We start from the raw sequence: 10,475 nt of genomic DNA, 5'->3' as shown, positions 1-10,475 counted from the left end.
TATATGCAAAGCTTGTTTTCTTTAAATGATTTTTAGCAGGTAAAAAGGCAAAAAGCGGGAATGTTGTATTATTATTAGAGAATAATTTCATCCAATCTGTATTTTTTTTGGATTACTCAATTTGTTCTCTTTTCTATTTTTAATAATAAAATTATAATCCAACGTCACCCGTAGTTCGATACATGTGGTCGAAATATGCATTTTATCATAATAATAGTTTAGTAGTCATACGTGTGTGTATACAGTTCTACGGATAATTACCATTATTTCACTCTGAAGTCTGAATTAACTCTATCATAAAGTTACTTTACTATTGAACGGTCTAATACTAAGTCTACAAACATTAAAAGCATACTATTGAACTGTCTTGTTAAATCCATTAATGGGCAATCGTCTGTGAACACAGAAACACTATCTAAACACTATGTAGACAGTAGACTGTGGTGTTTTCCACTCATCTGACTCCAATCGTTTCATAACAGTTTTAATCGTTTCAAAGTTCAAACCAAAACCTTCTTTTTTTCCTTTTATGGTGGTGGCAAGTAACAGTACCATGAATACATTTATTACAATTTTTTATAACTCTAAAATCGCTATTTCCAACTCCTAAATGAGCAACTCCAAACTGATCATTTATGCTTGTTCTATTTCAAATAAAAAAAATAGCGAAATAGGTCAGAGATGTTCTTAAAACTTGCAAATTCTCACACTCAAAACTGCATAAATCGTTTGATAACCTTAAAACTTGCAAATTCTCACACTCAAAACTGCATCTCGCCTACGTTTAAATGAGTTAGAACCCTAAATATAAAAGTTCCATTTCCTACATTCTACTGATTTGATATCACTTTTTATGTTGAGCATATTGAAGATCTATCATGAGCATAATTGCCATAACTTTTATAACAAAAATGATGGGACTTGATCAATTTGGATTTTAATTCACCATAACTTTTATAACCAAAGTAAGTCTTGGTCTTATATACTTGATCAAGTCCCATCATTTTTGTTATAAAAGTTATGGCAATGTTAATACTTAATAATGGTGAAAAGTCCATCATGAACGCAATTTATACTAAGAAGAATTACCTCTTTCATCTTTGTATAGTTGATACTACTCCAGTACTCCTCCTAGAAAGTGAATAATTATACGAGTGAAAACAAATCCTGCAAAAAGATGTCAAACAATTATTCAAGGTCAGAGAAACCCCAATTATTTAACATATAAGGTTTTCATATGCTTTATTGCAATAATAAGAATACAAAATACTAAATAGTAGTTCCACCTATTCCGAAAGAATCTTTTAGGGTGAGTGACAAAAACCCAACACGAATCATACTTTACAAATCAGAGCTCATAAATTGCCTCTCATTACCCAAACATAAAACCAAAATCGAATTTTTAAAACAATTATATAGTAATATACTAAATAAAGGTACTCGTACGTAAACCCCTTCTCTGTCTCCCTATTTAAACCCTTTAACACTTCAACACCAAATCCTCAAGCTTCTTCTTCTTCTTCTTCTTCTTCTTCTTCTTCTTCTTCTTCTTCTTCTTCTTCTTCTTCTTCTTCTTCTTCTTCTTCTTCTTCTTCTTCTTCTTAGTTCTTCTTTTTTTTTTGCTTCATCAAAAGCATTTACAATGTCAACGGCCAAAGTCAGAGCTCCAATGGAGTTTCAATCGACGGTGGTTACCACCGTAGACTGCCAGAAACAAGTTCGTTCATGGCGTCTCCTCCGCTCATTCATTCAGCTTCTCATCCCAACTTGCAACTGCACATTAGTCCAAGAACTTGAACAAGAAAACCCTAGCTTGAGAGGCAAGAAACTCTACAACGACATCAAGTCACGCACGTCCTCTTTTCGTTCCTCCTCTTCCCTGTCTTCTTCCACAGTCACAGGAACAATCTTTGGATACCGTAAAGGAAAAATCAACTTCTGTATCCAAACACCAAGAAAATCGACAAGCCTCGATCTTCTTCTCGAGCTAGCCGTTCCAACCACGGTTTTAGCTCGAGAGATGAGAGGAGGAGCGTTGCGTATAGTGTTAGAACGCAACAACGAAGAAGACTCGCCATTTTGGAATATGTATTGTAACGGGAAAAAAGTAGGATATGCGAGAAAACGCTGTCCGTCGAAGGATGACTTGGCGGCGTTGGATGCTCTGAGTAAGGTGGTGGTTGGAGCCGGAGTTGTGACTGGGAAAGAACTTGGTCGGTTTGATGATGAATTGATGTATTTGAGAGCTAGCTTTAGACGAGTTAGTGGTTCGAAAGAATCTGAAGCTTTCCATTTGATTGATCCAGCTGGGAATATTGGACAAGAACTCAGTATCTTTTTCGTCCCATCATCGGTTTGATTCAATTACTGGTGAAGATGATCGTACATAAGAGTTCTGTTTTTTTTTTTTTTTTAAGTTTCTTCCCTCTTTTTTTTTCTTTGTTCGAGAAAAGAGAACTTGTTTTTTGAGTCGTGCTCAAAGCTTTTTGGCTTTAGCTCTGGCTTTTGTATGTAATCTTTACATACCATTTCGACAGTTCACTGATTCGAGTTTCAATTGTTTATCTTGTTACCGCCATTTCTTTTAAAAATATTCTTATCTAAAGACAAAAATGAGAATAACTCCCCTAAAATAGATAGATCATAGATATATAGAAATGTTCTTAATGTACTTAATAGGTTAGAATGAAAAGTAGTTGAACAGACACAAAAAAAAAAAAAAAAGGATGCAACAAAAAGTGTGACTTTCAAAATATATATTCCCTAACAATTCTTTATTTCGTGACTATAATATTTGTACTTACAAAACCCAAATGTAAGTGACAATATATCTTAAATTATCACTTGATTACTAAAACAAAGAAAAATTCTCAAATCAATTAGAAAATGCCATTTAAAATTTATCTAATGACAATTATGGAGGTAAAGAAAACAAAAACACATGGTTTAGGCACCAAAACACAACTAACAACAAACTAAAGTCACTCACAAATTCAGACACACGTCGTATCTTAACGAGATCAAACAACGGTCACATTCATCTCAGGGACTAGGTCGGAGTAATGAGAGGAACCTTGCCAGAAATTGTTAAACCATAGCCTTTAAGACCAACGTAATGTGCTGGATTATTTGTCATCACCTTCATCTCTCTAACTCCAAGATCCCTCAGTATCTGCATCACCAATCTTTGATCAATCGTTTGCTTATTTTTAAAATAGAAACAGTAAATATCAAAAAGATTCAATGTATTTTGTTGTTACTTGTGCTCCAATGCCGTATTCCCGTGAAGCAACGGGGAATGAAACACCCTCGGCTTGATCTGAATTGTTGTTGTAAGTACGAGGCTTGTGGCTTAGGTCAATACCTTTACTTTCCGGACCACGTAAGTAGACAAAAACACCTCTCCCATTTTCTTCAATCAGTCTCATTGCAATCGCTAACTGTTTTCCACCAGAGCTATTTCCGAATATATCATCTGTGATACACTCCGCGTGTACTCTCACGAGAATATCCTTTCCATCTCCTATCTCTCCCTGATTACATATCAAAACTTGGGTTATATAAATTATAAGAACAGAATGATCAAGGAAGTTTAGATACGGTTTATATTCTTTTACTTTGACCATTGCAATGTGCTCAACTCCATCAAGCAATGACTTGAAGCAATGTGCTTTGAAAGGTCCCCACATTGTCGGTATAGGCGCAACTGCAGTAAACTCTACCAGTCTCTCTCTTTTCCTTCGGTATCTGCGAGATAAAGTTTGCAATTAAAAATCAAGTGTCAATCTGAAAATATCAGTAAATGAGAGTTGAGTTAGATGAGACTTATTTCCAAAAGTGTTTGTACCTGATTAAATCGGCGATTGAGATTATTTTCAAGTTGTTATCTTGAGCAAATCGGCGGAGTCTTGGTAATCTAGCCATGGAACCATCATCATCTACAATCTCACATAAAACAGATGCTGGTTCTAAACCGGCCAACACAGTCAAGTCAACAGAGGCTTCTGTATGCCCTGCTCTTTTGAGAACACCGCCTTCTCTGTATCTCAAAGGAAAGATATGACCAGGACGATTGAAATCTTGAGGTTTTGAATCTTTTGATGCAAGGGCTAATATTGTTTGTGCCCTATCACGAGCTGAGACACCAGTGGATGTTCCTTTTTTTGCGTCCTAACAAAAAAAAATTCCAATATTCATTTTCATACCAACACTAAGAGTCCTGTAGTTTTTTCCAACACTAAAAAGATACTATAGTGTTTAACTCACCACTGAAACCGTGAAGGCCGTGCGGAGTTTTTCCTCATTATCCTTTCGCGTCACCATCAAAGGAAGCTCTAACCTCTCTAAGTCTTCACCTTTCATGCTCACACACACGATTCCAGTCCCATGCTTAACCACAAAAGCCATAGCTTCAGGTGTTACCAACGATGCCGCCATTATCAAATCTCCTTCGTTTTCTCTATCCTCATCATCTACAACAACTACCATCTGCAAACAAAATAACAAAGCTTTCACATAAGATCCCTCTCCTTTAAAAGCCAACACTATCACTACTATATATATATCACAAACCTTGCCCTGTCGAACATCCTCAATAGCTTGAGAAATAGACGCAAATCCATCAGTAGGTCGATCAAGATCAAACTCTTCATCATCAACATCAGAAGAATCCATTGTCGTGGGAATCATTTCAGCAGCTAATGTTCCAAAAGAAACCAAATCCGGCTGCAACTCAATCCCCATTGATGATGATCCATTACTCTTAGAGGAAGAGAATACATCTCCTCCTTCCTCAGATACCACTCTCATCCTAACATTGAACCTTTTTGATATAACCCTAGAACACACCCAGCTCGTTCTAGATAGTTTTGTTCCCTTAACAACAACATCACTGAAAAAACACAAAAATTAAGGAGGACAACATAATCATCAATACCTAAACCTAATTCCAATTCGATTGCAGAAGAAACACATAGAGACGACTCTGTGTTCCAATTGAAATCCAAAACCTCTAAGAAAGAACGATTCAACTTATCGCTAAAATTCGAAACCATAGATAAACTTAATTTTCAAATTCTGATTTGATTACCGTGAACGAAAGAGATGCGTCGCGTCACAGCGGAGAGTAAGCGACGCCATTTTCATGGAGAGACGACGAGTTTCGGAAAAGAGCGAACGGAACCACCACCGCCGTAGAGTAGAATCAATCACTGTGTGTTTTTGTTGTTGCCGGTGATCTTTTTATTTTTGATGACGTGGCGAATACACTGTGTAGTAGGAGATAGTATTTTTTTCCCATTTATGGATAAGCACGAGGGGAGACGACGTCGTTTTTAAGAATTGAATACGATGTCGTATTAGGTGGAAACAGAAAATCCCCAGTGAGATCATCATGTGTCGGTGGCTAAACATAAATAAGGTTTGCCCTCTTGACTCGTTTGTTGTTTATTTTTACGTTTCTATTGTACAAACATTAATAATGTAAACATAAATAAGGTTGTAAACTTTTTGATTAAACATACTAATAATGTTGAGAAAATATTAGTAAATTAGTTAGATACAGTAAGTGAGATTTGCTAACACTTTTAATTGTAAACTGTTACGAAGAATTTAATAGTGTGTGCTTCTATATATTTTTATATCAATTAGGAGTATAACATGTATACGGAGGAATGGACTGAAGCTTGTAGATTTTGTTGCATTTTCATCTTTGAAATAGGGATGTTTTCTTTTCTTTATATGATGTTAGTTGCATCGTCTAAAAAATTTTTTGTTTCGTCTGTAATTAAGACGATAGTTAACCTATAAGAATATAATTTACATTTTATAAAGAAAACCAAACTAATTACTCTTATATCATCAATGGGTATGGGTTATAGTAATAACGGATATAGAAACTAAACCCAAAAACTTTCCTGATATATAAAAACTAAAGTATGTTTTGGAGAAAAGGAAAAAAAAAACATCACTCTTGTTGCTGTCACCGAGGGCCAACAGCTCTTTGTCTCATTTTGCATTGCCACGAAAGTCATCACCCCATACCTTAATTATAATATTTTTAAGTGCTTAGAGAAAATTAAAATAAGCATATATAATCCAATTATCACAGCTTTTAAGAAAAAGGGTATTTTGATTAGATTACCATGCTACTACTATGACAAAACAGATTTTCTAAATTCTTGTCCTATATCTCTTCTCTATCCCATAAATCATTCTTGGTTGTAGCAGTTAAATTAACAAAAGAATTCTGATTTAAAAACATGAAACGAGATCTATACGGCGTCGTATAAGATTCCTTACTACTTCAGAGCTTGAGCCGAGCTGATTAGAGTAAGCCGCCGAGTCATGTTTATCTTTTTTTATCTCACTTCTCTTCTCACATACGAGTTCCAGTGATACCGGAAGAAACCTGGAGGTAACTGGGTATAGCCGGTGGATCCCCTCAAATTGCATCAATATTATTTTTTCATATACCAAAAAAAAAAACACCCAAACAATATCTACTTAACCATGGTTACATTCTAACCCAAGCTTTGAGTTTATTTAAACTGAGAGAAAGTGTGAAACAAAGCCTTGTTCATATGGAAAACGCACTACCCCCCAATCTCTCTCTCTCTCTCTCTCTCCTCTGGCTCTGTAAATAGAAGAATCTCCNCCCCCCCCCCCATTGCCCTAATTAATAATCTCTGTGCATTTCAAAGTTTTCTCTTTTCTTGTGAGTTTGGTTAAGAGATCATCAAGTACTAAAAACATTTTGAGTCATTAAAATTGAGAATTTTTGTTGATGATGAAGAGACTAAGTAGCTCAGATTCAGTGGGTGGTCTCATCTCTTTATGTCCTACCACTTCCCAAGGTTGTTCAATTTTTACCACTCCCATCTTTGATTACAAATCTCTCCATTAAAAAATTTACTAATTTTGACTTCTCTTTTAAATGAAATCTACAGATGAGCAGAGTCCGAGAAGATACGGTGGGAGAGAGTTTCAGTCGATGCTTCTCGAAGGTTACGAGGAAGAAGAAGAAGCTATAGTTGAAGAAAGAGGAGGACACGTAGGGGGGATGTCGGAGAAGAAGAGAAGGTTAAGCATTAACCAAGTAAAAGCCTTGGAGAAGAATTTTGAGTTGGAGAATAAGCTAGAGCCTGAGAGAAAAGTTAAGTTAGCTCAAGAACTTGGTCTTCAACCTCGTCAAGTTGCTGTTTGGTTTCAGAACCGTCGTGCTCGCTGGAAGACAAAACAGCTTGAGAAAGATTACGGTCTTCTTAAATCCCAATACGATTCTCTCCGCCTTAACTTTGATTCTCTCCGCCGTGACAATGAATCTCTCCTCCAAGAGGTATAAAAAAAAATCCAAACTTTTTTTTTTTTTTTTTATGTTAAAGATTGAAACTTTTTTGTTATATTTCACAATTTTGTTGATCCCAAGTTAAAAAAAATTGAAACTTTTTTTTGCAAATCTTGAGATTTAAAAGAAAAACTAAATCTTTTGGTTTTGTTTGATGCAGATTAGTAAACTGAAGACGAAGCTTAACGGAGGAGAAGGAGAAGAAGAAGAAGAAGAAGAAGAAGAAGAGAACAACGCGGCGGCGGCGACAACAGAGAGTGATATATCCGTCAAGGAGGAAGAAGTTTCGTTACCGGAGAAGATGACAGAGCCGCCGCCGTCTCCTCCGCAGTTTCTTGAACATTCCGATGGTCTCAATTACCGAAGTTTCACGGATCTACGTGACCTTCTTCCACTAAAGGGGGCGGCGGCTTCTTCGTTCGCAGCAGCTGGATCTTCAGACAGCAGCGACTCAAGCGCTCTTCTGAACGAGGAAAGCAGCTCTAACGTCACGGTGGCGGCTCCGGTGACGGCGGCTCCCCAAAGTAATTTCTTCCAGTTTGTGAAAATGGAGCAGACAGAGGATCATGGTGACTTTCTGAGTGGTGAAGAAGCTTGCGAGTTCTTCTCCGATGAACAACCGCCGTCTCTACACTGGTACTCCACCGTTGATCACTGGAATTGAAGATTGTAAGAACACCACCGGGAAGAGATTTTGGATTGGATCAGATGGCTCTCTCTTTTTTCTCTCTCTGTGGAATCAATGGAGAAGATTGGAAAGAAAAAATAACAGAGGAGGGCAAAATGGGAATAATTGTTAAAATTGAAGGGTGAAATGGAAAACAAATTAAGGAAGGGTTAAACCTCGGCGGGAATAAATATTTAGGGTGAATTTGTAATTAGTGCTTTTTCGTGCACTTCTTGTAATTAAAGGATCATCATCATCAGATCATGAGAATTGAGAAGGGTTTCAAAGGAGAAGAACTCAGCATGGAATCTTTAGATTTACAATCGCTCTTAAGTCTTAAATTACACAATTTTTAACCCTCAAATAAAACCTTGAAGCACAAAAAATTAGATGTGATGACTGATGGACTTTGTGTATATGGAGGTATTTTGGTGTATTAGAGGATTTTTCAATGACAATGATCCTCAAAGTGGCAGGTTCGAGTTTTGATGTTGAAAGGGAGACTTATATTAACATGTTCTGATCTTTGGACAAAATGAACTACGAAGTCAAGGTCCGAACAATTTAGTAGAAAAACCTAGATGTGTTGAATATGCTTTTAAGTGCGATTGGTTTTTGTAATACCTAAGTACTTTTTCAAAAAAAAAAACTAAAACCTAAGTATAAATCAGTTTATTACTTTTTTCAGATTATTTCAAATCAGTAAAAAAAATTTAGTTTCAAACTAATTTACTCGCTATTTTGTATATTTGAATTACGAATATAGCATAATTACCAGCAACTTACATTATTGTAAAAGTTCGGTTAACAAAACTAAAAGCATTGTTTACATACAAAACATGATGCGGTAAAACACGAGAATTTTGTGATAATTTATTCGCTAAAATATTGATACTATGAGGAACTAAAGTTAAAACAAAAGTTAAAAAAAAAAATTATTCTTCTCCATTTTACTGAAAGCATAAAATGTATATTGGCCGTTAATTTGTAACTAGTAACTTAGGGTTCGATTAGTGATATAAGGTGCAAAAAACATCTTAGTGGTAATTAGAATGATAAAAGATGAAGATATAATTAGAGATGGTGAAAATATGAGAAAAATTTATATATACATTTTTGAAACATTTAGCAAATAAATATTGGAGTTGCAATATATTTACAAGCATGTCATTAGCATTAATTATTAATTTGTTTTTATTTAATTAATTAATATTAAGTTTTGATTTTTGGAAACAAGATTTATTATCCTAATAAAATTTCCAAAACAATCAAAATTACTATAAAGGACAATGTTTTTGAAACCGGACCGGAAGGTGAATCGGAATTCTTTCGGGTTGCTGAGTCAATTAGTCGGACCGGTTGAACCACGGATCAATTAGTTTATTGGTTTGTTTATATTTTATGAATATAACATCTACTTTTCTATAAATATATGAACAAAACATACATAGTTAAGTATTAGCGGTCGATTTAACATTCCTACTTTTAGTTAATTCTATACTACTAACAAAATACTTTCTAATTTCTATATTAACTAATATATCTATATTTGTAAGGTTGTACATTTTTTAAAAATACAAATTAAACATTAGTTATATATATAATTAATTTATAAAACAAATTACATTTTTTCTAAAAAATAATTCCGCGGTGATATTTAGTGATTATAGTAAGAGATGGTGATTCAAAAAATACTTTGGACCGTTAAGAGATGGTGATAATTAAATATGAAAAACTAAATATATTAAAACAAATCTTGAACGTGAAAAAAATACAAAAATAAAAATTTTGTGCCACTAATTTTTATGATCTTAACAAGTGTGATGATGCAAAACAACTACGGAAGAAGTATAATGCAAAACAATTATGCGGTTCCATCATCGTTAAAAGTCATATCTAATGTAACTCGATAAACATTCATATACAGATTTTAAACTTATTATACATATGTAGCAACACAATGGCGTTATTAGTAAACTTACTGGGCTATATATATCATGGTCATCTAGTGTCGAGATTAGCTAGACAATGGAGTTTTATTTAAACATTATCATTATTCATTATAGGGATGCTGTTCAGATTTGATTTGATTCGAATTCGAGTTGTCTCGGTTTGTGTAACCAACAGTGGTGTATTGTTAAAAAAATACTATATGTTTAAAACTTAAAAGTAAACCGGCAAAGCTGTGGACCACGTCTAATAAGATCATTATAATATAATACGAGAATCTTCTAATTAATTAGAATTCTAAACACATCTTTGATTCTTTATATCTTTTTACTGTTAGATTAACTAAAACATGTCGATTATCAAATCTTACTACAGTGTGTTAGAGTTTAACAGTACTCATACACAGTATAATTTTTTTGGTGTTGTCTATATATTAACTTTTTACTAACCGGTACATTTTTCTACTTTTTTGTTAAAGCATTTTATTGTAATAATATAAGTTCAAACTTAAGT

The 10,475-nt window shown here is 34.5% G+C and overlaps 3 protein-coding genes across 3 annotated transcripts; 2 read left to right on the top strand and 1 right to left on the bottom strand.

The window, feature by feature from the left end:
• LOC104713689 (protein MIZU-KUSSEI 1-like) lies at positions 1,573–2,538 on the top strand. Its single transcript, XM_010430865.2, has one exon. The coding sequence runs from the start codon at positions 1,643–1,645 to the stop codon at positions 2,357–2,359; it is 717 nt and encodes a 238-aa protein (XP_010429167.1). The 5' UTR covers positions 1,573–1,642; the 3' UTR covers positions 2,360–2,538.
• Positions 2,742–5,282, bottom strand: LOC104713687 (monofunctional riboflavin biosynthesis protein RIBA 2, chloroplastic). The gene is made up of 7 exons (XM_010430864.2): positions 5,090–5,282; positions 4,573–4,891; positions 4,267–4,488; positions 3,848–4,170; positions 3,618–3,747; positions 3,261–3,533; positions 2,742–3,172 (listed from the first exon to the last, which is right to left on the bottom strand). Exons 1-7 carry the CDS (start codon positions 5,143–5,145, stop codon positions 3,050–3,052), a joined length of 1,446 nt encoding a protein of 481 aa, XP_010429166.1. The 5' UTR covers positions 5,146–5,282; the 3' UTR covers positions 2,742–3,049.
• LOC104713686 (homeobox-leucine zipper protein ATHB-6-like) lies at positions 6,555–8,337 on the top strand. Its single transcript, XM_010430863.1, has 3 exons — positions 6,555–6,854; positions 6,948–7,336; positions 7,506–8,337. The coding sequence occupies exons 1-3, from the start codon at positions 6,785–6,787 to the stop codon at positions 8,007–8,009; spliced, it is 963 nt and encodes a 320-aa protein (XP_010429165.1). The 5' UTR covers positions 6,555–6,784; the 3' UTR covers positions 8,010–8,337.

This window comes from Camelina sativa, chromosome 9 (assembly GCF_000633955.1).
Source record: "Camelina sativa cultivar DH55 chromosome 9, Cs, whole genome shotgun sequence".
NCBI classification, from domain to species: Eukaryota; Viridiplantae; Streptophyta; class Magnoliopsida; order Brassicales; family Brassicaceae; genus Camelina; species Camelina sativa.
Note: the sequence above shows the minus strand (reverse complement) of the source record. Positions and strands in the feature narration are given on the sequence as shown.

Bases quoted from the DNA above. Each gene is read 5' to 3' on its own strand.
- LOC104713689 (XM_010430865.2), top strand. From the start codon at position 1,643: ATGTCAACGGCCAAAGTCAGAGCTCCAATGGAGTTTCAATCGACGGTG.
- LOC104713687 (XM_010430864.2), bottom strand. From the start codon at position 5,145: ATGAAAATGGCGTCGCTTACTCTCCGCTGTGACGCGACGCATCTCTTT. The intron at 4,489-4,572 runs GTTTGTGATATA...TTTTGTTTGCAG, and splicing joins AGGATGTTCGACAGGGCAAG to ATGGTAGTTGTTGTAGATGA. The intron at 3,173-3,260 runs GTAACAACAAAA...TTGGTGATGCAG, and splicing joins AATACGGCATTGGAGCACAA to ATACTGAGGGATCTTGGAGT.
- LOC104713686 (XM_010430863.1), top strand. From the start codon at position 6,785: ATGATGAAGAGACTAAGTAGCTCAGATTCAGTGGGTGGTCTCATCTCT. The intron at 6,855-6,947 runs GTTGTTCAATTT...TGAAATCTACAG, and splicing joins ATGTCCTACCACTTCCCAAG to ATGAGCAGAGTCCGAGAAGA. The intron at 7,337-7,505 runs GTATAAAAAAAA...TGTTTGATGCAG, and splicing joins ATGAATCTCTCCTCCAAGAG to ATTAGTAAACTGAAGACGAA.